Here is a 19519-nt window from a genome sequence, read left to right on the forward strand (position 1 = left end):
GCTTAAGGTAAGTGTTTGGTTTGGGTTTGTATGGGTATTTGAAATTGTGTTTTGATTATGAAATCTAGTTGTATTTGTTGTTTGCTTTACAATCTCACTATTTGTTTCTGCAATCAATTCATATTAGAGATCGATTTTTGTTTGAAACATGGGTTGAAATTTAAAGGGATTCAAGCTAGGCTTTTCAATTTCATTGCGATTCAAGCTGGTTTGCCCTTTGATAATATATTAAGATAACACTTTGAACCAAAGAAGACTTTGGTATAGGTTGCCTTTAGTCTGATTTATATTTGTTATCATGATTTATATTTGTTAATTGTTATCATTTACTAAAGTATGATTCTTTTCTACTGCAGGTTCTGTTGTGTATCTTGGACTATTTGGTTTTGGTTAAAGGAGTTTTGTGATAAGCAAATTATAATTTAAAGGACTATCTGTTGTGCTAGTTGAGTAAAGTTGCAGCTTGAATGGTTTGTTATCTAAATCGATTTATGATGCCTGTTGTAGGGACAAGTGTGGAAGCCAATTAATGGATGGCTACATTGCTGGTGAACTGCTGGATTGAAGACTGGAAGAATGGCTACTAAGTTGCTGTATTTGAATTAGGACTTTCTATTTCATTGCATATTTGTACTTGAATTTGGACTTTGTATTTAAATTTGGACACTTTGTATTTAAATTGTAGCTTTAATTGTTCTTGATGAGTACTTGAATTTGGATATTATGTATTCTGGATATTCGAATTTGCAGCTTGAACTTTGGATTTTGATATTGTGTTTTGATTCAAATATTCACCAGGTTGATATGAATGAAATATGGATATATAGCAAAGTTAATATAGAAATAGTAAACTACAGGTTTTTGGGCCCGCAAGCCCGGCCCGAAATGAAACGGGTCGGTCCCTGTTTGTGTCAAAGCGGGCCGGGTCCGGGCCCAATGAAAAACGGGCCGGTCTCGGGCCCAGTGAAATTATTGTTGGACCCGGCCCGTGCCCAACCCTACAGAAGAGGGAGAGAGGAGTGAAGGAAGAGACTAATAAAGAGAGAAGTTGTAGACTATTGGATTCATTATATCCACGTGTCAACATCTAGATAAAAGCTTAGCTTAGGTTAGGCAATTTCATTGCTCAGGAGAGGATCCTTTCCCTTTTTTTTTTTTTTGGTACAACTGCTTATGAATAAATTTTATCGTTTTTTTATTATATTTTAAAAGAAAAAAGAACATTGAAAAAAAAAATTAAGCAAAATGTTTTTATTTGAGGTCTGTGCAATTAGAATAGAACGAACGCATCTCGGCGCTCATCCATTTCCGATTTATCCCTTTGTCTTACCAGGTTCGTCTCTCTCGATTCCCAACTCTATTACGTTGAAATTCCAATCATTTCCAGGTTTCGTCAATATTATTTTGTTGCTTTCGGATCGATATATATATATATATATATATATATATATATATATATATATATATATATATATATATATATATAATAATTTCAGGAATAGGTTTCAACTCTGGTTTTTTGTTACATCAATCTTAGAGTAGAATCAGTAATGGAGTGTTGTATTAATTTTTGGTGCTTATGTGTTTAAGAAGAAATGTGTGTGAGTTTTGAGAATATTGAAAAAGTTCTCAGATGCTTTCTTTTTTTTGGGAAGTAGAAAGAATAATAGAGCACCGAGTACTCTCTATCTTACAATCCGGGAAAGAATCTGAAACTTTTTTTTTTTTATTTGGAGTGAAGGGATCCCAAGTTGAAATACGGAAGCTACGCATCCGAGTGCAACTAGGGCTTGCAGAGAGGTAAAGGAATTGGCCTTGGATTCTGAGGTTAGTCTTGCACTGAATTCCTTGCAATAATCTCCGCCTGGGTTTTGAAGTTCATTGAATTCATTCAATGCATCGTATGCTCCCGTTTAGATGATTTGCTGTGGTTTTTGCTTGCTGTTGATGTATTTCGTGTTGCGTTTTGACATGCTTGGATAATTGGGTTGTGACAAGAGAGGTGTTTGTGTGCGTGCAGGAGCTACCTATATTAGCTAATCCAATGCATTTCATGTAATTTGAAGTTTATAAAAGAAGTTTCAATGGCCAAGAAATCAGTACCACAACCACGGCTAACAAAGCTTTCGGTCTATCTCTACATTCCCAATATAATTGGTGAGCATTCATGTACTTGACATTCTTGTATTGGTTACATGTTACTTTCAAACTTCATGTGTTGAAGTTAACCCAAAACAAAAACAAAAAACTCCATTTTTATGCTTCTGGGAATGCAGGGTACATTAGGGTTCTCATGAACTGTTATGCTTTCGCCATATGCTTCTCCAACAAACGACTTTTCTCCCTTCTCTATTTTGTCAGGTGAGAATATATGCTTTTATTGATTTATCATGGAAAAGAAACCAAGTATATCTGCTTTTGAAGAATTATTGTTGTACTTGGATTTGTGGATTTGAGTTTGAAATCTCAGAGATTTAACACAGGTTCTTTTAGAGTTGGAGAAATCCATGTATGACTTTCAAATTTGAGAGAGGATTCGGTGGAGTTTAGATACTCAAGGAAAATCATATTTATCTATATATCACTCGAAATGTTGAGCTTTCCTTTTGATTCCAGCAGAGAACATAGCAAAATTTCTCTATTTTATACTCTTTCCTAAAGATCTGATGCAAACAAAATATAAAGAGTGTCTTAATCTCTTATTTCAAATACACAGTCCACATGCAATCATAGTTTGTGAGCTTTTTTTTTTTTTTTTGTTCAATATGTCTTTGTCGATTATACTATATGATTAAATTTTCTGTTCCAGCTTTGTCTGTGATGGAGTAGATGGTTGGTGTGCTCGCAAATTCAATCAAGGTATGAGTTATGCGGTATTACATATTTTTGTTCAAACAAATTAGCTGGTGCTCTGTTTTGGTATCTGTTTGAAAAACCCAGACATTGAGAACGTTAGGTTTTTGTTTTTGTTTTTATTTTAATGGTGGAGTCCAAGGTTAACAACAGATAGAACCAGACCTTAGTGTGATTCAGAGTTTCAGACAATTAAACAACCCTGAGAAACTAGAATGTTTTCATTCAATTCAAAATCTTGTTAATTATCTTACAAATACCGAGTATAACAACTGTATGCCGTGCAAAATGAGTATCACAGAATCCGTTTAACAAAAGTTTGTCAAGTCAATTATTATTCACAAACTCTATTGCTTTTTAGTTCTATTGGTGGTTACACTTCTCGACTCTGCCTTGTATTTTTTTCACCATACAGGCTACTCAGACTTGAACTGCTGTCTGGGTTTACTGTTACCTAGCTAGCTAGTACAGGTTTTCAAGTATTTCTGTTTATAGATATCTAAACATCAAGATCATCAGGTTGTGGCCTTGGTTTTTTTTTTGTTGTTGTTGTTGTTGTTGTTGTTATAGCAATACATAATTGGTAGAAGCCTTGTTAGTCTACTGAGGCTTATATAATTACATTACTTGAGTGCTGTCATTGTTTCCTGTCTGGTAACTGGTAAAAGAAGAGTTTTTTGTTGGCATATACGATGAAATTATCTTCTGCATACAGGAATTTTGTAAATTGTAATTGATCATGAGAAGTAATTAGAACGTATCATTCGATTCTTTTTCCTGATGCAGTTTCAACATTTGGAGCCGTTTTGGACATGGTAACAGACAGGTGCTCTCTCTCTCTCTCTCTCTCTCTCATGTATTTTTCTATACTGACCATGTAGTTCTCATGTAATTTTCTACACTGACCATATTGATTGTTATGTTGCATCTCAGGATAAGCACTGCATGTCTCTTGGTAATTCTTTCACAAGTCTATCGGTGAGACATTTTATTTACATGTTGCTGTAACTATGTATGCATGTTTATCTTAGCTTCTGGTGGGCTCTCAATGCAGGCCTGGCTTGATTTTCCTCTCGTTGCTTGCCTTAGATATTGGTAGCCACTGGCTGCAGATGTACAGGTTGTTCTCCATTTTCCTTTTCATTTAATCAAATGTATAATTTTGGTTATCAGATCCTCAACAAAAATTTCTTAAGCTAATACTGCAATACGTTTATTTGCAATATGTTTTGTTTGCAGTACTTTCCTGCTTGGCAAGGCTAGTCACAAAGATGTGAAAGATAGCACTAATTGGCTTTTTAAAGCATACTATGGGAATCGGATGTTTATGGCTTACTGTTGTGTGGCATGCGAGGTAATTGTAACTTTTGTCTATCTACCCCGATGAAGTTTTCTTTTCTTTTCTTTTTCCAATAAATGCAGTTGCCAATCCTCTTAATTTGACTGTTCACTCTACAGGTGCTTTATATCATTCTATTTCTTGTTGCAAAGAATGAAACTGAGAATGTGATTGAAGTAAGTGGTGTGGTTTTTGTAGGATATAAGAAGGATATTTCCAGATTATTTTGGTTTCTGAATGTTTTCCTCTCTCAGGTTCTAATGGGTCTTGCACACCATATTACACCTCTTTCTGTTCTTGTTGGTTTGTGTTTATTTGGATGGGCAGTCAAACAAGTAATTAATTGTATACAGGTAATGAATAGTGCCTCCATGACTTAAATTTTTAGAAAAAATCATAGCTGTCTTTTATCTACCTGAAAATGAATGTAGACTTGTATCTGAGGTCCAAGCTAAAAGAATAAATCAAACATATTGGCCTATTAGTTTTATAGTTTCCTGAAGTTCACCGTTCTATACAGAAATCCTCCATTCACATCATGAGTATCTTAAATGCATAATTTCATCTGGTATGAATTTTCAATTAGACAAGTGTGCTACATAAGCGATGAAGACTTCAGATGAGAACAGGAGGTGATACTATATTATTTTGATACAGCTAATGTAGTGGTAGTAATGTTCCTTGTTCTATGACCATCACTAATATCATCTTCTTGTTGGGGAATGACATCAAGATGGCTGAACAAATTCTGAATTTAGCATAAGTTTACAAATTCATCAAAGATTGTGGGTTGTACTAAGATTTCAGAGACTTTGTTCTTGACCATGGATGCCCAACTCTTCTTTGACATACATGATAAAACCCTAGTAGTTTTAGTCACCCATATCTGAGGTTTCTTTGTAGCTTGTCTACCATATATTCAATTGCATTGTCATTCATCTAGCTGATCAACTTTAAGTCTTCTAATTCTTTGTATTTGGATTGTAAATTCATTTCATGAGTTCAGTTGAAGACAGCAGCAGATGTGTGCGTGCTTCATGATATCAACAAAAAGCAGAGCCCATAATGCTTAGCAATGACTGGAGGTGCATTCTACGTTCAGCTTTGCTACTCGTTTGTTATAATTCAAATATGTAACTGTAGCAGATGGGATTGGTTTATTCTTGTGAGACATACACTGATGAAAGATTTATAACACCTTTTTTTATTTTTTTTATTTTTTATTTTTATTCTTTCCGATTGAAATAGCACTAAATTGATTATTTGACGTCTTATATTGTCAAACTCAGAAGAAAATCTTGCTAACACAAGAAAATGTACCTAGAGAGAGTTTACCATGGTTTTAATTGGGATATATTCACTGAAGCAAAACTGAGTTGAGGGCTTGTGTTTTGATGAGATTGCAGTTTTGATCTCTGTTATCCCAAGTCTAGTTCCAATTCTTGCAATTATGGTTATTTTCTTCAATTCTGAAGTTGCAAATGAATGTTAACTGATTTCATTCCGGTGGTGAAACTAGATATTGAACTTGAAGAAAATAAAAAATTTACCCATTTATGCGAGTTATTTGAATCTCGAATTAACCATAATTTAATGGAAATTGCCATGATGATTGAATTTAAATAGAAAGGAACCAAAGTTGGAATACGAATAAGTAGATCACTGCTTGTGAGGCAGTCAGACAGATAATAACTGGTGCAACAAGGTAAAACTGTCTAAATAACAGAATACCATTTAACACAAAGCAAATGACGTAATGCAAATCTTCAAACCAATCTTGATTTCTACCATAAAAGAATTACAAACGAGGAAGGGTTCGTCTCTATATTCAAAGAAAGCTTCAAAAACAGAATAGGATGGTACTCTTGCTGTGAAAAGGTGCTTCGTAGTTGAACTTTTGCTCTAAATAAATAGAATAATCATTCTAAGATCATTATCTAACTCTCCTGGGGAAGCCTGCAATACATGAATCTTAACCGGGTCAAAAAAACTAATACAGGCTATACCCAAAGAACTGGCTGATAATAATGGCAAATCCAAGAGCAATTGCAATCAGGGAAGAAGCCCATGTCAGTTTCTCTGTTATTCTGGGCACTCTGTCCTTTAATGCCTCACTACATGAGCCTAGAAAGACTGTGTAGCTTCCCATGGCAACTACGGTCCCAACTAAGAACATAACTAGAAATGCAGCGCCAGCAACACGAGATGGCAAAGCAAGTGCAGGCAACACCATCATCAATGCATCTGGCTGCAGCCCATGCACAATTCCGGTGGCAAAAGTAGCAAAACCAATCTTCTTCTTCCCAACAGTTGGGTTATCAAGAGTTTCGTACACACTAACATCACACTCGCCATTCTCCAAGGCAACACAAGGACTCGGGACTTCTGAAGCTTCCTTAATGCCCATAGCACCAATAACTAGTAAAGTAAGCCCAACAACTCTTGTGCCCCAAGTTCGAATAACTTCAATATGGAGCCGGTCCTTCAGTAGTAGAAATATTAATCCAAAGATAACCTGGCCAGCATCATGGCCACATCCCCAGAGGGCTCCAACAAGAGCACTTTCAATGCGGGTACGCCCAATTGAGAGTGGAGCCAAAGCAGCTAGGTGGTCAGGCCCTGATAATGTGTGCAAGCAACCAGCAAAGAAACCGGTCCATGCACTACTAAGTAATTCAGTCTGGATGAATCTTCCCCCAACTGCAACAGCAGCTGGACCACCTGTCTTAGTTGCAGTTTGAAAAGAAGCAAGAGCCGCTGGTGCAAAGGCAGGTTGTACTAAGACCAAAATAAGAGCAGAAAGCGCAACAAATGCCCCAGTGGTGATGGCCTGTCCATATTAGGAAAATGAAGTACGTTAGGTGGGGGAAAAAATAAAAAATAAAAAAATTATAGGACTAGTGGTCAAATGGTGAATCTAGAGTTTGGGGTTTGCAGATGCCCTTATAATTTTAAAGTTAACATATAGTAGTAGCAGAAGTAGTTGAAAACAATAGTTCCATGGGGTAAGATGTAACTGCACAAATGATCATTTGGACAATAATAAAACTCGAGTAGAGTTTGCCTTCAGTCAAACTCATTCAATAGGAGGTGAACTCACATATGTTCCTAGCCCTACCCATTATTTCTATCATAGTGATCCCCAGTTAAGATCGCTGGTTATATTCTAAAGATCATGTTTAAAACCTGCCCTGAGGGTGCAATCAAGTGGACAAGCAGCTAAAAGAGAGAACCTCCTCGAACTGCGGTAAGGAGATATCAGACTTGTAAAAATCCCTAATTTCAAGACCTTACTTACCAATACTAACAATGATGTCAAATTTTGAGTAAAATGCCTGAAATTTCCTTGTATGAAATCTGAAAATGGTTGAAAATCTGAAACATAAACAGAGCTGCACTGATTAGCAATCACTTGAATACTTTAAAATCTTATATGCAGCAACCCTTGCAATCGGGACAACGGTTAGGATAGTCCAGAATATTGACCGTTAGGGTAGAGTGAGGACACCAGTAAATTGCTGAATTACATAGACTTAACATGAACCTCAACAAGCTATTGAACTAGGTTCATATATACCTTAAAGACAACATCTCAGACATCCCAACCTAAATCTAAACCTCGATAATCCAATGCGTGTTCAAACTTCAAAGACTAATTCAGCACCTACACTGATCCAGTATCGACAGGTCATACATCTGTGTTTTCCCTTAGTCTTGTTCCTTGTTGTGAGGGGCCCCTCGGCAAAGGTTTGCGATAGTGGTTAGTTAGACAAGTTTCAGCCCTAGGTCTCTGGTCCATGCTGACTAAGTCATGCTAAAGTTTCATGAAAGCACAGAGATTTGAGAGAAGCTTCCCTTTTGGAAGAGGAATTTTGTAATTTATTCCCAACAGCATGGATAACACAAAAATTTTGCCAACAGAAAAAGGACCATAAAACAAAATCAGTTGGCAATCAAAAACAGGGTTGAAGCACTACATATTGGATGTACATGTGAATCAATTGCCATAGTTTGACTCAAACATTTCATCACCCATCAAACCCAATTGCTTACATTTATTGCATCACAAGTTAAAAGAAGACCCATCAAAACAAATATCAAAAAAGCCCAAAATCAAAATCACATCTTTTGTTCGGAGACGAATACCTTGCGTTGCTTAGAAGCGCCATCTGCGATCTGATTGAGAAGCAGGGGATTTGGCGCCGACCCATTTGTCCCCGACCCGACCCGGTTCGACGGCAAACCCTCCGGCGAAGAAAATGGAGATGGGTTTTGATGTTTGCAGGAAACAGAGACGGCGGTCCGTCTCAAACTGGGCAGCTTTGAAGAGGGGAAATTGAGCTTGGGGAAGTCGAGACGAGCGAGTGGGTGGTGAAAGGAAGAGGGTTGTTTAAGATGGAGTTTGGGGGTTGGGGATGAAGAAGAGGACAGAAGCCTTTCCATGGCTTCTCCGTCTCTCTGTGAATGTGTAAAAACAAAGTCGTTGGGTTTTTAGAGGTAAAGAAAAGAAATTGGAGAGAGAGCGCTAGAGAGAAATGAAGATAAGCTTTGGGGACTCTATTATTAGATTAGATTAGATGGGCGTTTAGCACAAATTTCATAACTGAATATTCTGTTTCAATGTCATCTTTTTCTCAATAGGTTACCTATTAAACCTACTCTTGTTAACCGATTCCATCGTAAGTCGCCTTGAATTTCAAGAAGAAGAAAAAAAATGGAAGATATGTAATATGTTAGGGAGAAAATTATTTTGAATTTTGGTTCTTCTTTTTAAAAAAGGGTAATAATTAGGTAGTCTCAAACTATTACGAGACATTGTTAATTGACAGAATGATTGAACATAGTAAAAATAACTATGCAATTATTAATATTTATTTATTAAATAAAAAGTACAAAACTAAGATCGGTAGACTAATTGACAATTAAATCACTTGAATGACAGATTCGTAGTGACTCGAGATTAAACAAAAATTTCTTTATTTTTATATATATTTCTTTTCATTAGCATCAAAAGTTTTGGATAAGTTCCTGTCAATATGAAACCATCTCAAACTCTTATATAATTGTATTTTGAAATTTTGAACGGAAAAGGAAAGGTAAGGAAAAGAGAGTAGTTATAGGTTAGTGTCAATGGCCTAAAAGTCCTCTCATGGTCTCAATTTGTCCACAACATCCCCTTGAACAAGTAGTAGCCTTCACGTTTATTCTTTCTCTACTATTCCCTTTCCCACTTTCCTCTTCCTAGAGTCCCAAATCAATGAACCAGTCCATTCCTAGTGTATGGTTATTGTCTCAAAGAAACCCCCTCAATCCCATTGGCCATCATATATTTAAGTGACCAGTGACTTGGGTTTAGAGGACTCTTATGATCACCCTCTCTTCCTCAATTTTAAACTTCCGAGTTTAAATCTTTCAATGCAGTTTAAGGGTAGCTTAATTATTTACTACTCAGATTAAACCCCTAATTAATGGGGTGTCTACTTAATGAAAGGGCCAATCTTTTTTGGAAGATCGAAGTCTATTTTGGCAGGTAATATTGGCTCCAAATTTGGTGGAACTTGGAATTTGGACTTTTCTAGTATATTAATTGTGTTAGCTAAGATAGAGGATAAGTTGGTCCTCCCTGGATTTCATAGAGAAAAAAAAGAGAAGCTTCAAATAAAACACATATCCATTCTAACCTCGCGCCTGACACATAGACGCCCCATGCCTGCATGCTCACGGCACACGCACTCTTTGGCCACTAATATTTCATATGGTCGTTCAATGTTGAGGGAAATGACAAAAGATAAGCCATTCATGCTAAAAATATGTAATAGAACTCAACGAGATCATGAGAACCGCTAAACTGATGACCTTCATAAGGACTTTCTTGTTAGACTCAATTTTCGATTACATTTTTGTAAATCAATCATTAGATATTTAGATATTCATAGATCATTTATGTAATTTTCAACCAAATTTAAAATTATTAAGACATTCATAATCGTGATTTATCATTTATGAACATGAACGATTCAGGTCTGACATACTTGGTTTGTCTATTGATCTGATTTAGTTCGGTATCTTAACGATTAACAATTTGGAAGAAAATCGTCAAAAGTGATCACTCATATGCATATATAAACATCTAACGGTTTGAAAAGTAGGTATCCCAACAATGGCGTAGCCATAAATTTTGTTAAAATGGGTCAACCTTACATAGCTACTAATCTACAAATTGAATGGCCTGATTAAATAGAAAGAAAATTTTATTATCTCTCAAATTTCTTCAAATAATTAGAATCGAGAAAAGAAAATATTATAGATAAGAATGAGATAAACCAAATTAAGGAGAGAAAAAGAATGAGAGAAAATAGATAACACGTTTTTATTTTTTTTTCTTCGGTCTCATAAACCAGTTAAAAGAAACTATATTTTATCGCATTAAAAAAAAAAAAGAGAAGCTTCAAATAAAACACATATCCATTCTAACCTCGCATTAAGTGTTTTTTGAATAAAGATAAAAGAATACAAAAGATAGGGAGTGGGGGATGACTAGACCAATACCACTGCCAAAAGAAACCATAGATTTTGAGCACAACACGGAACATGACACCACAAATCAAATAGGTGTAATACAAAAGAACTAGCATACAAATTGGAACTCTATTAAAGGAGCCCGAAACAAAAGCAATCAACAAAAGCGATATGAGGACCTAGAAATGTAATCATGACCAAAAGATTGAGTAAGAATTAAAAGTTGGTCTAACATCCCACCACTCAAAAAGTCGGAATCCTCGTGACTTGCACCATTGTTCGCCAACTTATTAGCTATAGAATTACCTACTTGATTATCTGGGAAATATGGAGTTGCATTTGTTCGGAAATATGCATACAATTATTAGCCCCCAAGATACATAGATGCCAAGGAACAAGATGACGTGACTGGAAATAACGAACTACTCATTTGTCTGTCAGGTTGCGGTTTCATATGGCCTCTTCTTCTGTACGACCTTTTCTATCAATCTCTTTTTGCATTTATGAATATTTTTTCAACATGTATTTTCAGGTTTATGTGCTTAACTCACTAGTCTTAATGGGTTTGCTACTCCCTTGAGTCGGCGGCTGTGCATCCGTACACCCTTGTGTTAGACTTTACATGAAAATAAACACAAATCTATATCCAGACGAATACATGAACATTGATATTTCTGTGCAAAATAGAATTAGGATAGATACAGTATTTGCAATCCCAGAATTCCAAAAAACAAATATCAACTAGGATAGAAACTGGACTTGCAATCCTGACACATCAAAAAAAAAAAAAAAAAAAACTAAAAATAACAAACTTACTTGATGAACTTGACTCATTCATTCTGATCTTCTCCTGATTATACCTTTAGATTTCTCCTACAAGGAGATGAGACTATTTTGATGAATGAGAAAGGAAACGTGTATCAGCAGGGACCAAAATCTGATTATTTATGAACTTTAGCTATGCATGACAGTTTCTTCCATCAAGAAAATGTCAAGCCATTCTAAATGCATTTTCAAAATTTATCCAGATGAGATTTATCTTAATAACTATACTCATTTGAATTTGAAATCAAAACAGATTAATGAGGTGGACTAACATGATTTAATTAAGTCTACAACCTCAATTTGATAATCGAATTCAATACCAGTCACACACACACACAGATATATATATACACACACACACACACACACACACACACACACACACACACAAAATTTCTCAGGTAAGGATATCCTTACCTAAGCTTATGGAACAGATTTCCTTTTTTTGGCCACTTTTCGATCACATATTCACATCTTAACCGTTCAGTTTTTAGGTCCTAATGTATAGAGCATCTCTGCAAAATTTCAGCCAAATTGATAATCGTTAAGGCATCCAAAACTGCAATTTACACGAACGAACCGAATCTGTCGAACCGGAACTGTTTGTGTACATTGTTGTAATTTGAAGTTTTGAATGTCTTAACGATCATCAATTTGGCTGAAATTTTGTAGAGATGATCTATACATTAGGACCTAAAAACTGAACCGTTAAGATGTGAATATGTGATTGAAAAGTGGCAAAAAATTGGAAATCCGTACCTAAGCTTAGGTAAGGATGTCCTTAGCCAAGAAGGACTATATATATATATATATATATATATATATATATATATATATATATATATATATATATATATATATATCCATGTCCAGCTTAACACAATGTCTTGTTCTTAAGACATCTAATAATCTCCCACTGAACTAGACATTGTTTAAAACTTAGTTATGTATGTATCAGTATACTAGAGTGTGCACTTGAATCCAATTCACATCACAAATCTGTTCTCAAACTGTAATGAACCAAAGAATATCTTGGTGAATTAGTAAATCAACAGCTTTCCAAAGTCACAATGCAGCAAGTAAAACTACATGAATTCCCTCAAAGTACAGTAGTGAATATATGCTTAAACTTGAACAACCATATGCAATTAAGCATACACATACAGTCTTACCAAAATTTCAACATACATTGAAGACTGAATTAGTTTCATACAAAAATCATTTGTCTGCAAATATGCTATTACATTAACAGCATCCATAGTTGTACACACTACTAAAAAAAACTCCAATTGCGACGGCAGTTTGCGACGGCAAATCGTGATTTTGCCGTAGCAAATACTTTTCGCGACGGCAAATTAAGCTTTTGCGACGGAAATGTCAGCGTTGCAATAGGTGACGTCACAAAATCCATTTGCGACGGTAAATTTCCGTTGCAAAAAGTATTTGCGACGGAAACTATTTCCGTCGCAAAGACTAATTTAGCTGCGACGGATACTTTGCCGTCGCAAAAAGATATTTAATTATAAAAAAAAATCTGGTGTGAATTTCACACCAAAGCTAGTACCGTACTGCAAAAATTATAAGGTGAAAATGTTAAAATAGCATATGAACTAATTTCAATTACAAACCAACAATCACAATTGTAAAACCAATCAAAGGTTTTGCAAAATTACAAGCATCAAAATACCTAAAACTACTAAGTTTCTTGTTGAAATTAAGAGTTACACCCGAAAACAGTTGGAATGAGACCTTGGGTTGCCCAGGAAGTTATACAATCCTATCAGCTTCTTCTTCATTCACTGATCCATGACTTGTGCTTTTGAACAGCCCTACAAGCAAAATAGAGACATATCCTCAATAACCTAACCCACAAATAGCAGATAACAAGTAAATACCAAAGAGAGAAATTATTAACTTGCATGAAACCTGCTTGGGCATCCATGGATTCTCTCCAGTGTGCCAAGTAACCAGCCATTCTAGGGATTGCAAATAAAACTGGGAAGAACTCCGTTGGAAATCCCATTGCCCTGTTTAACAAGAAGTCAATACTTTCTTACCAGTTACAAACAGGAAAACCCACAAACTTTCATATCTTTATACAAGCACAAGTACCTATATATATCAATAATAAAAATTTCCATATAAGGTCGCTTCACCAGTTACTTAACCAGTTAGCTGTAAGCATATATACCTGCTCTTCACACCCTCAATGAACTCTGGAATGTTCTCAACAGATCCAATTTCACTTAGCATCTTAAGCACAGCCTGCACAAATCAATGCAACAACAGATAAATGCTAATTGCAAATAACACAAGGGAAATAATGAATAGAAGAGCACTCATCATAATAACTTATAAATTCCAATCTTCCAATGCTGTGGATAATGGACTTCAACTTATCATTTTTGTTTTTAAGTAAGAAAATGAAATATACAAGCAATTACCTCATTTGCTCCACCATGAAGGGGACCATATAGAGCTCCAACAGCTCCAGAAAGGGCAGTGTAAACATCCACACCACTACAAATACAGAGGCAGATGTGTTATAAAAGAAAACCAAACTTTATTCAGGTTGCATTTTCTGAGGCAATTTTGTTCAAAGTCTAAGATTCCTACCTTGACGCCAGATGCCGAGCAGCAGCCGTTGAGCAATTCATCTCATGTTCAGCGTGGAGTATGAAGAGAATGTCCAATACTTGGGCGAGGCGGGAATTTGGTTTATAAGCTCTATTGCCCCTGCATGTTGTCAAAAAGAAGATCTTGATTGGACTGGAGGACCCAAATTTCACATTTCCAAAATACCTTCCACCTAAACCAAAAAATTTAAAATGGCCTAATGCGTTCTACTCTATAATACAGCAGCAAAAAGAGAAAAAAAAATTAAAAAATTCTGAAGAGAGTATAAACAGTTAACAAACTGACTATCAAGATATAAGACGACAAGAACAAGGTATTCCAGTATAAACATACAAGGAGTCTAGCATGTATAAGAAGTTCTCGGAATAAGAAAAGTTGTTAGATGGGAGAACTGGGGGTCTTCCTGCCAATCTCAAATAAGCTACTGCTGCAATAGTTGTTGCCTGGAAATAAATTAAGTTTAATATGAGTTTACTCCTAATTACCGACAGAGACTCAGAACTACAGGCATGCAGCATTGAACCTAGATATATAGGCTACATCCATTCAGGGGAATTTGAGAGCATATAGTCCACAACAATTTCTCAAATAGAATATATAGTGCAGGGTACCCACAATACTGGGTAAAAACTAAAAACCAAAAGAATATTTCATTTATAAAAGTTAGCATGGCTGTTTAACTTCCTCCTCTAGGCTTGTTTTGGTGGGGTAGCATTATCAAAATCAAACTAGAGAAAGAGAAAACGAATCAGTTTGAGTAGAGAATAAGGATTCTCATCAAGAAGTTTCTATTGTAAACAAGAAGTTTCGAAACTCAACAACAAAGCAGCAGTAAATTGTAGATTTCATTTAAAGTTTCGATCTTTGGATTGTGTGAGGAAGTAAAGAGAGGCGAAGAAGAGAGATCTTAATTAATAGAAAACTGAGAGAGAGAGAGAGAGTGTGTGTGTGTGTATTATCAACAAAAACCACATAATCCCAAATTTCCAATCCTTTTCCTCAACTCAATTTCTACCCAACAAATTGGCAAACCATATAATCAAGTAAATACACAAATTACAATAGTTAACCAATAAATTAGACATAAAAACTCACAAGCTCGGCTGTCACGGACAAGATAATCAAACCTGTGATCATTAATATATCCATAGCATTAGATTCCATGAAGAAATATACATAACAAACATAAACTAGAGTTCAAATGAGCAACACAGATGATGAAAAGGCTTGCATACCATTACGCCCAGTTGCCACAATTTCATACAGAAAAGGCTTCTCCCTGGAGCTCTACACAAACAATAAACAAAAAGAAACAAATGTAACAGCAAGAATAAGTAAAAGCAAGAATCCATAATATCATAAAAGCAAGAATCCAGAGTATCATAAAACCAAGAATCACTAACACCTCCAGAACCCTAATAAGAGACAGTACCTACAACTGACTGTAACAGAAATTATCAAACAAGATACAGTATATGAACATCAACACATCTATTTGCCCAATTGCAGAAATAATCAAAAATTAGTAAATGGGTACCTAAATTTCAAGCGAAACACATTGGAATCTTCAATTTCACGCCCCAAAAAGACTAGCAGAGTAGCTATGAACACAAAATTTAAAAAATTTAACAAAGTACATATAAGTAAGGTAATCTTGGAAATCCTAATTCGTGTATTGATGTGGAAAAACTATGAGGAATCGAGATGGTTACCTTGTAGAATTGAAATTGAGGTTTGGATCCTCAGTGCCCAATTCGAATTGGGGTTTTGGTGTTAGGGGAATTAGGCTCTCACCTTTCAATTTTGAGAATGGCTTACGCATGCGTCGGGGACTCGGAGGCCACATCAAAAGCTGAGAGGGATGAATTACAGCCTTTACCTTATCCAGATCAAGAACGCCAGGGTCCTGAAACCAACATCCCTCGCCATCAACTCGTTCAGCTTCTTTGAGGAGGAGACGACCATCAACAGAATCCAATCTCACTGTCTGCTCATCTTTTGGAATACAGCTCCTAAAACAACAGCCTACCGACTACAATACTATCCAAAGAATTAAGAACCCAATCGATCGAGAAATTTGACCTTGGGAAGAAAAGAATGATATGGATTCCAACGTTTAGGCGACTAGAAATCGAAGTATCTTCGGATCTGGGTGAGGAATGGGGAAGAAGAGATAGGGTTTGAGGAAGAGAATGAGGCCGGCCCTCTTTTTTTTCTTTTTCCTTTTCTTTTATCCGGCAGTTTGTTGGCTTATTCTTTCTCATTTAGCGTGTTTGCTGCGACGGATTGGCTATACTGTGGCAATTGATGTAAGATTTTGCGATGGTAAAATTGAAACCGTAGCAAAAATTTGTAAATTTACGACGGAAAATATACCGTAGTATATGCCGTCGCAAAAGCTGACTTTTCGCGACGGAATATTTTTCCGTCGCAAATTTTCGAAGCAATTGAGGTTTTTTTTAGTAGTGACAACTACATTTTGCAGCAAACAGCACAGGAGGAGGACTGATGCCAAGATGCATCAGTATTCACCATAAAGCCATGAGAAGAAGGGCTTAAACTTAGACAAAGAAAAGCTGGATCCCTCATGCAATATGCAATTTTTTTGAGTCCACAAACACTATACCAGATTATACACTGTAATGCTCCACAAGATTCTCGCTGAGGCAAAAAAGCCCTGGTAAGAAGAACAAGTAGAGTATAATGTGGGGAGGGCAGAATTTTAAACATTACAAGACACTAATTCCATACCTTAGTCTTGTCTGCACACTCTCAAAAGAGATGGCTTCAGATTTTCTGCCCTAAACCACAAAGACTGACATTTTGAGCATAGGGAAACCCCATGTCTTTGCAGTACATCATCAATCAAAATTTTTCTGTGCAGCATCTTTCAAGTACATATGCTTTTATGGGGCTGTATAGCTTGATGCCAAATCATGGGCCCCCACTCCAAAGAAGGTGGAAGAGTGAGTAAATAATAATACAAAGCCTTTAAAGTTAGTTCCCCATTAGCAGATTCAACCCAATCAACCTAATCCTTAATTGGCACCACTAGAAGAGCGTAAGCCATAAGAGATACAGCTATGTACACATGTGAATACTTGAGCAAAAATATCTGCCAACTCCCATTTTCCACCAACAATAAACTCACTAATTTTATTGTCCAAATGCATAAAATCCTGGGAGTTCAAATTAAAAGCCTCACCCAAAATGTCCCTTATCCAGTTATCTTTGCAAAGACGGATAGTGTTACCATCTCCGATCACCAACAGCAACTTAGAGAGAAGTGAACCCCAAACCTTCCTTAAGCAAAGCCAAATAGATGAGTTTTTATAATACGTGCATGACTGCAGTCCAGCATTCAAGAAACCTGCCATGAAGAAAAATTGCAGAAGGAGAAGACTGTGACACTACGTCCCAAACCTTTTTCAGTGGAAGAGCCTGATTAAGAACATACAGATTTTTTCAAATTCAATCCACCTTTTTCTTTAGGTACACAAACTTGATCCTATGCCACCAAAGTTATTCCTTTTTTAAGGGGATCCACGCTTCTAAAGAAATTACATATCCATCTTTGCACCTGCTTTAAGAGAGAACTAGGCTGAGAGTAAATCCTGAAACTATAATTCAACAAGCCATGAATAACAGAATCAATTAGCTGAAGTCTAGCTACTTGAGATAGGAGCTTTCCTTTCCAAGCACTCAGCTTGCATCGGACTTCGTCTACATGGACGCAGCGAATCACGTCATGGGCATCCTTAGAAGATGGGAACTCCCAGACAATTAAAAGGCAGTGCCCCATCTTGATCCCCAAACTACTTTGAATAGCTGACATCCATGGCATATCATGTATACCCAAAAACAAAAAATATTTATTTTTATTCACCACCTGACCTGAATACTCGTACAAAATTTCATTAAGAGCTTGAATACCAATAGAGGAGGCTCGCATTAAAATCATAACTTCTGCAAAAACACATGGGAGGGAGGAGAATAGTACGTAGTAGGAGCAGCAATGCAATCAATCGAATTATCATACACCAACAATGAAATCCCACGACTTAAAACTTCTTTAGCTAAACAGAACATGAGAGGTGACAACAGATCCCCTTAACGTACACCTCTTGTGTTTGAGCCCAAAAGTATTTTTGGCAAGATCCATTTAGGGGATTGAGCGTAGAGGGCCGATACCTGCGGCCCAAAAAAAGCCTACTTGGGTTTGGGTTATAGCTTCGCCCATTCCGAGATCAGTAAGGAAAACGAGCCCTTATTGGAATCAAGTAGCGGAGATTGAATAGGAAACTTCAATCAATAATCCTTCTATGGCAAGGAACAATCGAAAACCCTAAGGTATAAATACCAGGTTTCAAGGACAAAAGAACACAACTCTTCAATCAACTAATCATACAAATTATCAAAGCCTCCCCGGAGCAACCTTCAACCTAGTTGAAAACCAGCGAAGCAAGGGTAACGCCCTCGCAACCCAGCGAAGCTAAAGTCACGCTTTAGCAAAACCCGTGCTTTCTCTTACTTCCCGGTGATTGCTCTGCTCAACCTACAACTTTGAGTATCGACTCGGTGACGCAAGAGATCACAACACAAGTCCTTATTCGTAAGGCGAAAGTCCTTTTCCGAAAGGCATAGAGAAGAACCTGGTGACGAGGTTGGTGCTCTCCTCGTCCACAGCGTTTGAGAAGAAGTTAGGTTAAGGGACTCCTCGACGACTGCACCCCACGGTGCTAGCACACATGCGCACGCTCAAAAGAGACTGTTTGCAACCAGACTGGTTTTGGAGCCAAACATTTTGGCACGCCCATTGGGACCTGCATAACGTTTCTTCGTGATCGCCACCATTGGGAAGTCAAGCGGAAATCCTTACCAAAAGGCTTATGTTAACTGCCCGAAACACAAGACCTCCAGTTACAGGTCGCACTCTCGTGCAGACTGTCGTGGTCTTTCTGACGAACAAGTGATTCAAAGATTTTCTCTCAACTCACCGTCACCTAACATGTCAACTGAACAGGGACGAAGTCACCAGCCCGCTACTGAGGGAGAGAGTGTCACTACCAGTCAAGCAAATGAGGCTGTCAATACTTCTGTAGCCACCAATACTGCAATTGGTGAGACAAGCGAGGCCTACATTCCTACGCCTATCCCAGAGGGAGCGACGGTTGAACAACAGCTCGCGATCATCATGGCTAATAAAAACAGATTTTGAGAAATCATAGCCATTGATATGGCCAGGGAGATTGCGAAGACAGATCAGCGCATACGCGAATTGGACCAGCGCATTGCCCAACATGCTCAGGAGACTAGGCTACAAGTTGAACAATCAGCGAATGAAGT

At 36.9% G+C, this 19519-nt stretch overlaps 3 protein-coding genes across 8 annotated transcripts; 1 reads left to right on the plus strand and 2 right to left on the minus strand.

Annotated features, from left to right (window-relative positions):
* Positions 1-1190: 1190 nt before the first annotated feature.
* Positions 1191-5408, plus strand: LOC133746416 (CDP-diacylglycerol--inositol 3-phosphatidyltransferase 1). 2 transcript variants are annotated; one of them, XM_062174604.1, is made up of 12 exons: positions 1191-1333; positions 1742-1827; positions 2021-2157; positions 2277-2361; positions 2810-2859; positions 3640-3679; positions 3787-3831; positions 3908-3973; positions 4093-4207; positions 4312-4368; positions 4447-4545; positions 5199-5408. In XM_062174604.1, exons 3-12 carry the CDS (start codon positions 2085-2087, stop codon positions 5256-5258), a joined length of 690 nt encoding a protein of 229 aa, XP_062030588.1. In that variant the 5' UTR covers positions 1191-1333; positions 1742-1827; positions 2021-2084; the 3' UTR covers positions 5259-5408. The 2 variants fall into 2 exon arrangements, with proteins under 2 accessions (XP_062030588.1, XP_062030589.1); XM_062174605.1 differs by having other exon boundaries at positions 1266-1333; positions 1737-1827.
* Positions 5409-5946: 538 nt separating this feature from the next.
* On the minus strand, positions 5947-8788 carry LOC133743396 (chloroplast protein FOR GROWTH AND FERTILITY 2-like). The gene is made up of 2 exons (XM_062171327.1): positions 8339-8788; positions 5947-7022 (listed from the first exon to the last, which is right to left on the minus strand). The coding sequence occupies exons 1-2, from the start codon at positions 8633-8635 to the stop codon at positions 6183-6185; spliced, it is 1137 nt and encodes a 378-aa protein (XP_062027311.1). The 5' UTR covers positions 8636-8788; the 3' UTR covers positions 5947-6182.
* A 4325-nt stretch (positions 8789-13113) lies between these two features.
* Positions 13114-16437, minus strand: LOC133745605 (citrate synthase 3, peroxisomal-like). Of its 5 annotated transcripts, XM_062173703.1 has the most exons (10): positions 15886-16435; positions 15711-15774; positions 15409-15460; positions 15269-15300; positions 14507-14616; positions 14153-14272; positions 13981-14056; positions 13728-13801; positions 13452-13563; positions 13114-13365 (listed from the first exon to the last, which is right to left on the minus strand). In XM_062173703.1, the coding sequence occupies exons 5-10, from the start codon at positions 14518-14520 to the stop codon at positions 13333-13335; spliced, it is 429 nt and encodes a 142-aa protein (XP_062029687.1). In that variant the 5' UTR covers positions 14521-14616; positions 15269-15300; positions 15409-15460; positions 15711-15774; positions 15886-16435; the 3' UTR covers positions 13114-13332. The 5 variants fall into 5 exon arrangements, with proteins under 5 accessions (XP_062029687.1, XP_062029690.1, XP_062029689.1 ...); XM_062173706.1 differs by lacking the exon at positions 14507-14616 and having other exon boundaries at positions 15886-16437; XM_062173705.1 differs by lacking the exon at positions 15711-15774 and having other exon boundaries at positions 15968-16435.
* Between the last annotated feature and the right edge of the window lie 3082 nt (positions 16438-19519).

The sequence above is a fragment of the Rosa rugosa genome, chromosome 4 (genome assembly GCF_958449725.1).
Source record: "Rosa rugosa chromosome 4, drRosRugo1.1, whole genome shotgun sequence".
Classification (NCBI taxonomy): Eukaryota; Viridiplantae; Streptophyta; class Magnoliopsida; order Rosales; family Rosaceae; genus Rosa; species Rosa rugosa.

Bases quoted from the DNA above. Each gene is read 5' to 3' on its own strand.
- LOC133743396 (XM_062171327.1), bottom strand. From the start codon at position 8,635: ATGGAAAGGCTTCTGTCCTCTTCTTCATCCCCAACCCCCAAACTCCAT. The intron at 7,023-8,338 runs GTATTCGTCTCC...TAATATGGACAG, and splicing joins GCGCTTCTAAGCAACGCAAG to GCCATCACCACTGGGGCATT.
- LOC133746416 (XM_062174604.1), top strand. From the start codon at position 2,085: ATGGCCAAGAAATCAGTACCACAACCACGGCTAACAAAGCTTTCGGTC. The intron at 3,832-3,907 runs GTGAGACATTTT...CTCTCAATGCAG, and splicing joins ATTCTTTCACAAGTCTATCG to GCCTGGCTTGATTTTCCTCT. The intron at 4,546-5,198 runs GTAATGAATAGT...TCATGAGTTCAG, and splicing joins AAGTAATTAATTGTATACAG to TTGAAGACAGCAGCAGATGT.
- LOC133745605 (XM_062173705.1), bottom strand. The intron at 13,802-13,980 runs GTAATTGCTTGT...TGATTTGTGCAG, and splicing joins TTCATGGTGGAGCAAATGAG to GCTGTGCTTAAGATGCTAAG. The intron at 13,564-13,727 runs GTATATATGCTT...CTTGTTAAACAG, and splicing joins ATTGAGGGTGTGAAGAGCAG to GGCAATGGGATTTCCAACGG.